Genomic DNA, 12,377 nt, shown 5'->3' with positions numbered 1-12,377 from the left:
TGGAAACGTGTCTCAATATGCTTGCTCCTACCGTGTGCAACCGGATTCTTTGCTAGATTTATGGCTGACTTATTGTCAACCATTAACAACATGCTTTCTCCTTCCTTCCTTCCTTAGCTTTAGTTCTTTGAGTAGAGTTTCCAACCAAACTGATTGGCAGACAGCCATACACGCAGAGATATATTCTGCTTCACATGAGGATAGACCTACCACATTTTGTTTCTTGGAACACCATGGTATTGGAGAATCACCAAGCATGAAGACATAGCCTGATGTACTCTTTCTATCATCTTTATCCCCACACCAGTCTGTATCACTATACCCGACCATACTGTGTGTGATTGTTTTGCTGCAAGTTTTATTGGGAAGCAACAAGCCATACCCAATTGATCCTTTTATGTATCTGAGGAGTCGTTTTGCAGCAAGAAGATGAGATTTCTTTGGTGTTTACATAAATCTGCTCACTACTCCAACACCATAAGCAATGCCTGGCCTTGTATTGCATACATCTCTCAAGCACCCTATCATTTGTCTAAAGAGGGTATGATCCACTGCTTGATCTTCATCAGTTGAGTTACTAGAATTTCCAGTTTCAACTGGTGTAGAGGCTGAGTTGCAATTTTGCATCTGAAATCTTTCCAACACATCAAGAGCATATTTGCTTTGGTGCATGAAGAAGCCATTCTCTGTTTCTGTGAATTGCAGGCCAAGAAAGTATGATAGGTTGCCCAGATCACTCATGTCAAATTTTGCTTTCATATCATCTTTGAATGTCTTCCACCTTCTATTGAGCTATACAATTTTATTACCAATTTTTGGACTCTTATGGATTTGGAGGTGCATGTTAATTATTGGTTATGTAGCAAGTAAAAAGTGCAGAGAGAAAACATATGATGTAAAAGATTTGATATTATTCATCAACAAGACACATAATTTGTACAACATGAAAAACAAACCTTACAAGTTGATTGGCCTTTTAATATTGATAATTTTAACTTATTTCTAGGATTGATGTTATGAAAGAATATTAACGAGAGAAAAAGAATACCCGGTATTAAACTTATATCTTGGTACTTGAATATCCTCTAAATATTATAAAATATTCATTTTTTAAACACATTTTTTATTAGCCTTAACATTCTTAATTTTTTATAAAAAACACCAAAAGAAATTACAGATATTGAAGAAAAGATTTGATGTATAACCCATTGTTTATAAATCTATTAGTTGCAATAGATTTTCAAGTTGTAACATCATGGCATGTGAAACTAGTGTGTTTGCTGGCTATGAAGCCCTAATAAGAAGCCATAGAATCCCATGATGAGAAGATCCAGCCTTCATTCTTTACTTACGATTTCTTCAATATAAACTAATAAAAAACATCATATTATTCTGAATTTGTACTTAGTCACGACTGAGGGTAGAAACAGTCAGGTCGGACTTTATCTTAAACAGACCGAACCTATATAACATATAGAAGTTTAGGTCTGACTTGTTAGTCTCTTTAAAAAAAATCGAAATTTAGGCCTGACCTATCCAAAATCCTCATCTGACATGTTACCCTATTTAAAGGTATATTATATTATATGATCATAAATAAGCCACTATGTCTCATTTAAATAGACTAAAATACCTACTTTTAACTAGACACATCTAATTCTAGTAATTGAATTACATTTTTGTATACATTTTATATTAACATTACATATATAATAATATTACTTATATTAAAATAGTAAAATATGAATATTGTTATATAAAATAACTAAATTGGTCGGTCTGTTAGGTTTAATAAGTTTTTTATGTGGCCTAAAGTTTGACCTATTAAGCTAAATAGTCTTTTGAGAAAGTCTAAGAACACACAAGTACAATGCTTTGGCAGAGAAGGTTAGACGACTTACAGCATGATGCTCTAATCATCAAGAACGAGTACAATATTGTTAACGGTTTGTCTCACTTAGAAAAAAAGTCTCATACATGCATTATTTGCCGATATGGGAAGCATATAAGGCTTCTTTTTCCGCGAAAAATGACATAAAAGGCTAGAGAGAAGCTACAACTGATACATACAAATATTGGAGGACCTATGAGTATATCATCAGGTGTTGTAGAATATAAGAAGCTGCAACTGACCAGAAAATGATAGATGCAATGAAAGATGATGATTGAAAAAAACGAGACATGAAAGTTGGTAAAGAGGCCTAAACACAAGAAGGGTATAGGAGTCAAATAGACTTACATAACCAAGTTCAATCTTGGTGGTTTGAGAATAAGCATATGACAAAAGCTTAAAATTTACAACTCCAAAGTCAAGGAGAAGTGTCGACTAATATGACTCCGAAGTGATTATGTTTATATTCATCAGGCAGTAAAGAGCCAATATGTTATGTTTATATTCATTAGGCAATAAAGGTCTCGTATGATTGTTAGGAATATTTCACCTTCTATGTTGGAGCACCTATGTGACTCATTATGCTATTCATGTATGAATTTATTTTTTCTGCATTAGTTTTCTTTTTCATGTTGTACAAATTATGTGTCTTGTTGATGAATAATATCAAATCTTTTACATATATGTTTCTTCTCTACACTTTTTACTTGCTACATAACCAATAATTAACATGCACCTCCAAAATCCATAATGTTAGAATTAATTATGCTTCTTAAGTGTTAGTTTGTGTTTTAGTTAGGAACTTCTCTTCTTCTATTCTAGTTCTTCATTACTTGAATAAATAGCAAGTTCATGCTCAAGGATTCAACAGTTGTATCAGAGCCTTTTATTCGAGATTGGAAGCTGTGGAAGGAAGACTTGGAGAGACAAGAACAATGGCAACAAACAATGGTTTCACTATGTCATTACCAGTTCTGGTTGGGAAGAATTATGATAGATGTCAGGTACAGATGAAGGTCCTCTTTGGCTATCAAGAAGTTCTTGAAGTAGTGCAGAATGGTGTTCAAATAGTTGAAGATGATGCACCAGAGATTCAGCAATCGACATCCAGAGAAAGTAAGAGGAAAGATTGCAAGGCACTCTTCATGATTCATCAATGTATAGATGAATCAAACTTTGAGAAAATCTCAAGTGCAAGAATAGCCAAAGAAGCTTGGGAGAACCTGGAAAAGTGTTATGCAGGGGTAGAAAAGGTGAAGAAAGTTAAACTACAAACTCTAAGAATGGAGTATGAGTTGCTACAAATGAAGGATTATGAAACAATCTCAGACTATTTCACAAAAATCAGATCTCTTACAAACCAAATGAAAAGTTGTGGTGAGGAGATGAGAGAACAACTAGTAGTGGAGAAGGTTTTAAGAACATTGGTACCCAAGTTTGATCATGTGGTTGTGGCTATAGAAGAGTCAAAAGATCTTGAGCAATTCCAGATTGATGAATTACAGAGCTCCTTGGAAGCACATGAGCAGAGAATCAAGGAGAGGAGTCAAGATAGAGGTGAACAACAACCTCAAGCTTTACAAGCATACTCCTACAAAAGACACTCAAGCCAAGGAAATTTCAACAAGAAAGGAAATGGTAGAATGAAATCTGATAAAGGAAGGAGCAATGATAAATCCGGACAGGATTTCAGTTCCAACTTCTCTAAAGATCAAGCAAACAGAAAGCATATGAAGAAGTTTGATAAAAAGCAAGATCCAATGCTACAACTGCAAGAATCTTGGACACTTTGCCTCTGAGTGCAGATTCAAGCATGAGAATGTTGGGACAGCAGAAGCAAGATTGGCTCATGAAGATGAGTCAGATGAAGAACAAGTTCTCCTCATGGTCACGACTGAAAAGGATCAAGTCAATGGTGATTGTTGGTACTTAGATACAGGCTGCTCAAATCACATGATAGGCCACAGAGAATGGTTTACAAATCTTGATGAATCAGCAAAGAGCAGAGTCAAGTTTGTTGATCATAGTTTTATTGAGTCTAAAGGAATTGGAGACATTTCAATTCAAAGGAAGGATGGAAGATACTCAAGCATTCATAATGTGCTCTATGTGCCCAAGATGAACAAAACTATAATCTGGATTTGGATGAGGAAGGGGAGGCGATGATGTAATTCAGAGGTAAAATTTAGGAGCGCCTGTGTTCAAGGGAGTGTGTTCTATTATCAGTTTACTTGTGAGAATACTGTTTTCTTCTTTGAAGAATGTGGAACTAGCTTCGTTGTTTAGTTATTATATCCCTACTAGTACAGCACACCCTCGACCATGTAGTAGAGCGTAGCATTCTATAGTCCTAACTTCTCTAGCCTAGCCCAAGGAGAAGTGAGGTAGGCTCTCAAAATCAACTCCATGGTCGGACATGAACTGAACGAACTTCTGCTTCTTCAAACTATATGGGGGAGGATGAAAAGTGCTCCCAGTTGGTAATTCCACTACTATTCGAACATATAGGGAATGGATCATTCAAGTATGTGATCCTAAGTTTTTAACAAGTTAGAATTCCATAGTTTCTGGTTTAAGCTAGAAAAAATAGTGCATTGTGAACGAGGAAGTCCCACATAGTATGATGTGTGAGAGGAAACAGACAAGACGTCATATAAAAGCAGCACTTGTGTATTGTACAATTCATACCTTTCTCGGCCTTTTGGCTAAGATCAAGTGTAGTATCTGTTCTTATCAGTTTAATATCTGATATGTGGGTCATTGGCCCACACGATATTAAATTAATTTTTTAAGGGGAAGGGCCATTATAGTAGCTTGCTACTAGGCTTCTTATGCGTCGCTCTTGTGTTGCACTAAAACATGGGCCTGGCGCACCCCTCCAATTCCAGTTTGGAAATCATTCGTTTGGTTGGCCTAATAAAGTTTTATTTCTATGTGATGTAAAATTCTTGGTACGGTGTTAATGAATGTCATTGTATCTGGTGCCACATTGTTTTTACAACCACCGAAAATCAATAGTTGTCTAGAGGTCTTACATTCGTTCACTAACCAATGATAAAGCCTGTTTAGGTTTGAGAGAAAAACTTGTTTGGAAATAACCACACATAACAAATTCAATCCTAACCATGCTCTAGTTCAACCATGACCATACTCACAAGTTCTAAAACATTGCAACTCCTATCTCCCATTTTATCCCTACTTCTCGGCGAATTGTTTAGGACGTTACACTACGACGTGTTATGTGGTAGATATCACAGAATATATATATATTCCATTGCTCTACCTTGATTATTTAACCTTGAAACAATGGTTTGAGCTAAATCTTGAAGGCGTGTAATTTTAAGGCTTGTAAGGCTAATAGGAAATTTCTAGGAGTTTTTAATTCTACATCTTGTTGAGTGTGTATAGGAATGAAAACTTGAGAATGATTCTCTGATTATGTGAACCTATATTTTTTTCTCTCCTTTTGCTTCATAATAGAAGTGAGGGTAAAAAAATTGATATTGTATATATTTACTTTCTTAAATTTCGTATCAATTGGTTTTTATAAAATAAAATAAACAAGCCAAAGAGGGAGTAAAAGTGGGAAACAAACATGATTTTTTTTTTTGGGCCAAAGATTCCTCTCCACTTCCAAATCTATAAGAGTCCAAGAATTGATAATAAGATTGTATTTTTTTTAAAAGTTATGCATGAAATAAAGAACATTAACGTAAAGGAGATCTAGTTTTTCAAGCTATGGTGGTTTTGGGATGATTATTGTTGAAGGCCTTTAAGAACAACTTGAGTAGAAGGATAACTCCCAATATCTTACTTTGTGGTTATTTTCGGACGGATCCCATTTTCTCATGGTGAAAATTTCCACGAAGCACAAAACTAGGACAATTTATTTGGGATCGCAACCCAATCTTCCACCTTCTATTGAGCTATACAATTTTATTACCAATTTTTGGACTCTTATGTGTTGAATCCTTGAGCATGAACTTGCTATTTATTCAAGTAATGAAGAATTAGAATAGAAGAAGAGAAGTTGTGTTGTTTTGCAGCAGGAAGGTAGAGTAAGAAGAAGAAAAAGATCAGAAGAAGAAAATTATAGAAGTGTTTGCAATGTGTATTCATTCATTGTGTAATCAAGGAAATTACAAATGCTATTTATAGTAACATTACAGCAACTACCAACTAACTGAACTTACTAAAAGTAGAAGTTCCTAACTAAAACACAAACTAACACTTAAGAAGTAGAATTAATTCTAACACTACCCCTTAATTCAATTCTTGTTCTTTTCATCTAGGCATCCAACTCCTAGTTTGTGCCTAAGCTCTTCAAATCTCCCTTTCTTCAATGGTTTGGTAAAAATATCAGCAATCTGATTTTCAGAGTTGCAGAATTTTAGCTTGAGCCTCTCTTTGTTTACTTGATCTCTTAGGTAGTGGAAACGTGTCTCAATATGCTTGCTCCTACCGTGTGCAACCGGATTCTTTGCTAGATTTATGGCTGACTTATTGTCAACCATTAACAACATGCTTTCTCCTTCCTTCCTTCCTTAGCTTTAGTTCTTTGAGTAGAGTTTCCAACCAAACTGATTGGCAGACAGCCATACACGCAGAGATATATTCTGCTTCACATGAGGATAGACCTACCACATTTTGTTTCTTGGAACACCATGGTATTGGAGAATCACCAAGCATGAAGACATAGCCTGATGTACTCTTTCTATCATCTTTATCCCCACACCAGTCTGTATCACTATACCCGACCATACTGTGTGTGATTGTTTTGCTGCAAGTTTTATTGGGAAGCAACAAGCCATACCCAATTGATCCTTTTATGTATCTGAGGAGTCGTTTTGCAGCAAGAAGATGAGATTTCTTTGGTGTTTACATAAATCTGCTCACTACTCCAACACCATAAGCAATGCCTGGCCTTGTATTGCATACATCTCTCAAGCACCCTATCATTTGTCTAAAGAGGGTATGATCCACTGCTTGATCTTCATCAGTTGAGTTACTAGAATTTCCAGTTTCAACTGGTGTAGAGGCTGAGTTGCAATTTTGCATCTGAAATCTTTCCAACACATCAAGAGCATATTTGCTTTGGTGCATGAAGAAGCCATTCTCTGTTTCTGTGAATTGCAGGCCAAGAAAGTATGATAGGTTGCCCAGATCACTCATGTCAAATTTTGCTTTCATATCATCTTTGAATGTCTTCCACCTTCTATTGAGCTATACAATTTTATTACCAATTTTTGGACTCTTATGGATTTGGAGGTGCATGTTAATTATTGGTTATGTAGCAAGTAAAAAGTGCAGAGAGAAAACATATGATGTAAAAGATTTGATATTATTCATCAACAAGACACATAATTTGTACAACATGAAAAACAAACCTTACAAGTTGATTGGCCTTTTAATATTGATAATTTTAACTTATTTCTAGGATTGATGTTATGAAAGAATATTAACGAGAGAAAAAGAATACCCGGTATTAAACTTATATCTTGGTACTTGAATATCCTCTAAATATTATAAAATATTCATTTTTTAAACACATTTTTTATTAGCCTTAACATTCTTAATTTTTTATAAAAAACACCAAAAGAAATTACAGATATTGAAGAAAAGATTTGATGTATAACCCATTGTTTATAAATCTATTAGTTGCAATAGATTTTCAAGTTGTAACATCATGGCATGTGAAACTAGTGTGTTTGCTGGCTATGAAGCCCTAATAAGAAGCCATAGAATCCCATGATGAGAAGATCCAGCCTTCATTCTTTACTTACGATTTCTTCAATATAAACTAATAAAAAACATCATATTATTCTGAATTTGTACTTAGTCACGACTGAGGGTAGAAACAGTCAGGTCGGACTTTATCTTAAACAGACCGAACCTATATAACATATAGAAGTTTAGGTCTGACTTGTTAGTCTCTTTAAAAAAAATCGAAATTTAGGCCTGACCTATCCAAAATCCTCATCTGACATGTTACCCTATTTAAAGGTATATTATATTATATGATCATAAATAAGCCACTATGTCTCATTTAAATAGACTAAAATACCTACTTTTAACTAGACACATCTAATTCTAGTAATTGAATTACATTTTTGTATACATTTTATATTAACATTACATATATAATAATATTACTTATATTAAAATAGTAAAATATGAATATTGTTATATAAAATAACTAAATTGGTCGGTCTGTTAGGTTTAATAAGTTTTTTATGTGGCCTAAAGTTTGACCTATTAAGCTAAATAGTCTTTTGAGAAAGTCTAAGAACACACAAGTACAATGCTTTGGCAGAGAAGGTTAGACGACTTACAGCATGATGCTCTAATCATCAAGAACGAGTACAATATTGTTAACGGTTTGTCTCACTTAGAAAAAAAGTCTCATACATGCATTATTTGCCGATATGGGAAGCATATAAGGCTTCTTTTTCCGCGAAAAATGACATAAAAGGCTAGAGAGAAGCTACAACTGATACATACAAATATTGGAGGACCTATGAGTATATCATCAGGTGTTGTAGAATATAAGAAGCTGCAACTGACCAGAAAATGATAGATGCAATGAAAGATGATGATTGAAAAAAACGAGACATGAAAGTTGGTAAAGAGGCCTAAACACAAGAAGGGTATAGGAGTCAAATAGACTTACATAACCAAGTTCAATCTTGGTGGTTTGAGAATAAGCATATGACAAAAGCTTAAAATTTACAACTCCAAAGTCAAGGAGAAGTGTCGACTAATATGACTCCGAAGTGATTATGTTTATATTCATCAGGCAGTAAAGAGCCAATATGTTATGTTTATATTCATTAGGCAATAAAGGTCTCGTATGATTGTTAGGAATATTTCACCTTCTATGTTGGAGCACCTATGTGACTCATTATGCTATTCATGTATGAATTTATTTTTTCTGCATTAGTTTTCTTTTTCATGTTGTACAAATTATGTGTCTTGTTGATGAATAATATCAAATCTTTTACATATATGTTTCTTCTCTACACTTTTTACTTGCTACATAACCAATAATTAACATGCACCTCCAAAATCCATAATGTTAGAATTAATTATGCTTCTTAAGTGTTAGTTTGTGTTTTAGTTAGGAACTTCTCTTCTTCTATTCTAGTTCTTCATTACTTGAATAAATAGCAAGTTCATGCTCAAGGATTCAACAGTTGTATCAGAGCCTTTTATTCGAGATTGGAAGCTGTGGAAGGAAGACTTGGAGAGACAAGAACAATGGCAACAAACAATGGTTTCACTATGTCATTACCAGTTCTGGTTGGGAAGAATTATGATAGATGTCAGGTACAGATGAAGGTCCTCTTTGGCTATCAAGAAGTTCTTGAAGTAGTGCAGAATGGTGTTCAAATAGTTGAAGATGATGCACCAGAGATTCAGCAATCGACATCCAGAGAAAGTAAGAGGAAAGATTGCAAGGCACTCTTCATGATTCATCAATGTATAGATGAATCAAACTTTGAGAAAATCTCAAGTGCAAGAATAGCCAAAGAAGCTTGGGAGAACCTGGAAAAGTGTTATGCAGGGGTAGAAAAGGTGAAGAAAGTTAAACTACAAACTCTAAGAATGGAGTATGAGTTGCTACAAATGAAGGATTATGAAACAATCTCAGACTATTTCACAAAAATCAGATCTCTTACAAACCAAATGAAAAGTTGTGGTGAGGAGATGAGAGAACAACTAGTAGTGGAGAAGGTTTTAAGAACATTGGTACCCAAGTTTGATCATGTGGTTGTGGCTATAGAAGAGTCAAAAGATCTTGAGCAATTCCAGATTGATGAATTACAGAGCTCCTTGGAAGCACATGAGCAGAGAATCAAGGAGAGGAGTCAAGATAGAGGTGAACAACAACCTCAAGCTTTACAAGCATACTCCTACAAAAGACACTCAAGCCAAGGAAATTTCAACAAGAAAGGAAATGGTAGAATGAAATCTGATAAAGGAAGGAGCAATGATAAATCCGGACAGGATTTCAGTTCCAACTTCTCTAAAGATCAAGCAAACAGAAAGCATATGAAGAAGTTTGATAAAAAGCAAGATCCAATGCTACAACTGCAAGAATCTTGGACACTTTGCCTCTGAGTGCAGATTCAAGCATGAGAATGTTGGGACAGCAGAAGCAAGATTAGCTCATGAAGATGAGTCAGTGGTGATTGTTGGTTCTTTGATACAGGCTGCTCGAATCATATGACAGGCCACATAGAATGGTTTACAAATCTTGATGAATCAGCTAAGAGCAGAGTCAAGTTTGCAGATCATAGCTTTATTGAGTCTGAAGGAATTTGAGACATTTCAATTCAAAGGAAGGATGGAAGATACTCAAGCATTCATAATGTGCTCTATGTGCCCAAGATGAAAAGTAATCTCCTGAGCATGGGGCAACTGCTTGAAAGAGGATACACTATGTCAATGATAAACAAAACTCTTAAGGTCTTTGATGCTGAAAAGAACTTAATCCTAAAGGTCCCTCTATCAAGCAATATGACTTTCAAAATTGGGATTCAAGTGGAAAATCGTAGCTGTTTTATGTCAAAAATCTCACAAGACAGTTGGATATGGCACAAGAGGTATGCACACCTGAATTTTAAGAGCCTTGAATCATTGAGCAGAGCTGAGATTGTGAATGGCTTACCAACAATCAGTATCCCTAGTGGGTTATGTGAAGAATTCTTAGCAAGCAAACAAACCAGAACATCCTTCACTAATCACATTCCATCTAAGACCAAAAGAACACTTGAAGTGGTTTACTCAAATGTTTGTAGTCCATTTGAAAGAAAACTCATTGGGAGACAACATATTTTTTGTGAGCTTCATTGATGATTTCACAAGAAAAGTTTGGATGTATCTTATTAAGAGGAAGAATGATGTGTTCAATACCTTCACCAACTTCAAAACTCAGGCTTAAAGGCAGAGTGGACAGAAACTACGGACTTTAAGAACTGATGGGGGTGGGGAATACAACTCAAGAGAATGGACAGAATTGTGCATCAAAGGAATAATTCATGAAGTGATAGCTCCATACACTCCACAACATAATGGGACGACAGAAAGATTAAACAGGACACTCCTCAACATGGCAAGAAGCATGATCAAAACAAAGAATCTACCCAAGAAATTATGGGGTGAGGCAATCTCAACTGCAACCTACATACTAAACAGATCTCCTACTAAAAGGCTGAAGGAAATCACACCTGAAGAAGCTTGGTCAGGTATAAAGCCAAATGTAAGTCATCTAAGGATTTTTGGCTCAATTTGCTACAAACATGTTCCTGATCAACTAAGGGAGAAACTTGATGACAAAAGTGTAAAGATGATCCTACTTGGTTTTCACTCAACATGGGCATATAAGGTCTATGATCCCTCTACACAAAAGATAATGTTCAGCAGAGATGTAAGATTTGATGAGTCACAAGCATGGGATTGGAATAAAAAATCTGAAATAGAAAGACAAACACTACTACATCTTGAGGAAGATAATTCACCAGAACAGCCACCCTGTGTGGAACAACAAATTACAAAACAATCCATTGATAGAAGAACCAGTTCAAGAAGACCTTATAGAACAAGACAAGCTCCACAAAGATTGAGTGACTATGAAGTCTTCCCAGATTCAAGCATTACTACAGAGGGAGACCTAGTGCATATAGCCCTGCTAGCAGAAATGGAACCAGTAAGTTTTGATGAGGCAGTAAAAGAACCTCACTGGAATGAAGACATGAAGGAGGAACTCAAGTCAATTGAAATAAATAAGACTTGGGAACTCACTAAGCTACCATCAAACAAGAGAGCAATATCTGTTAAGTGGGTCTACAAAGTAAAAGAAAATCCAAAAGGTGAGGTGACTAAACACAAAGCTAGATTGGTGGCAAAAGGGTTCCTGCAGAAACAAGGACTGAATTATAAGGAAGTATTTGCTCATGTGGCAAGGATATAAACCATAAGACTAGTGGTGTCATTGGCAAGCTATCACAATTGGCCAATTCATCTAATGGATGTTAAATCTGCTTTCCTAAATGGACCCTTAGTAGAAGAGGTTTATGTAACTCAACCACCACGCTTCATAGTGGCAGGAAAGGAAGATCTAGTCTACAAACTACATAATGCTCTCTATGGTTTGAAACAGGCACCAAGAGCCTGGAATAAGAGAATCAATGGGTTCCTTGCACAGCTTGGTTTTCTCAAGTGCACTACTGAATATGGAATTTATGTAAGAGGTTCAAATCTAGACAACTTGTTGATAGTTTGCTTGTATGTAGATGACTTGTTGGTAACAGGCAAAGAGATCAAAGAAATTCGTGCATTCAAAGATGATATGAAAGCAAAATTTGACATGAGTGATCTGGGCAACCTATCATACTTTCTTGGCCTGCAATTCACAGAAACAGAGAATGGCTTCTTCATGCACCAAAGCAAATATGCTCTTGATGTGTTGGAAAGATTTCAGATG

General features: G+C 35.4%; 2 protein-coding genes across 2 annotated transcripts; both read right to left on the bottom strand.

Annotated features, from left to right (window-relative positions):
• LOC109339211 (uncharacterized mitochondrial protein AtMg00810-like) lies at positions 76 to 741 on the bottom strand. The gene is made up of 2 exons (XM_019576648.1): positions 452 to 741; positions 76 to 349 (listed from the first exon to the last, which is right to left on the bottom strand). The coding sequence occupies exons 1-2, from the start codon at positions 739 to 741 to the stop codon at positions 76 to 78; spliced, it is 564 nt and encodes a 187-aa protein (XP_019432193.1).
• On the bottom strand, positions 6,398 to 7,063 carry LOC109339070 (uncharacterized mitochondrial protein AtMg00810-like). The gene is made up of 2 exons (XM_019576473.1): positions 6,774 to 7,063; positions 6,398 to 6,671 (listed from the first exon to the last, which is right to left on the bottom strand). Exons 1-2 carry the CDS (start codon positions 7,061 to 7,063, stop codon positions 6,398 to 6,400), a joined length of 564 nt encoding a protein of 187 aa, XP_019432018.1.

This window comes from Lupinus angustifolius, chromosome LG01, assembly GCF_001865875.1.
Source record: "Lupinus angustifolius cultivar Tanjil chromosome LG01, LupAngTanjil_v1.0, whole genome shotgun sequence".
NCBI classification, from domain to species: Eukaryota; Viridiplantae; Streptophyta; class Magnoliopsida; order Fabales; family Fabaceae; genus Lupinus; species Lupinus angustifolius.
The sequence above is the reverse complement of the archived record's forward strand: the minus strand, read 5'-3'. Positions and strand labels throughout refer to the sequence as shown.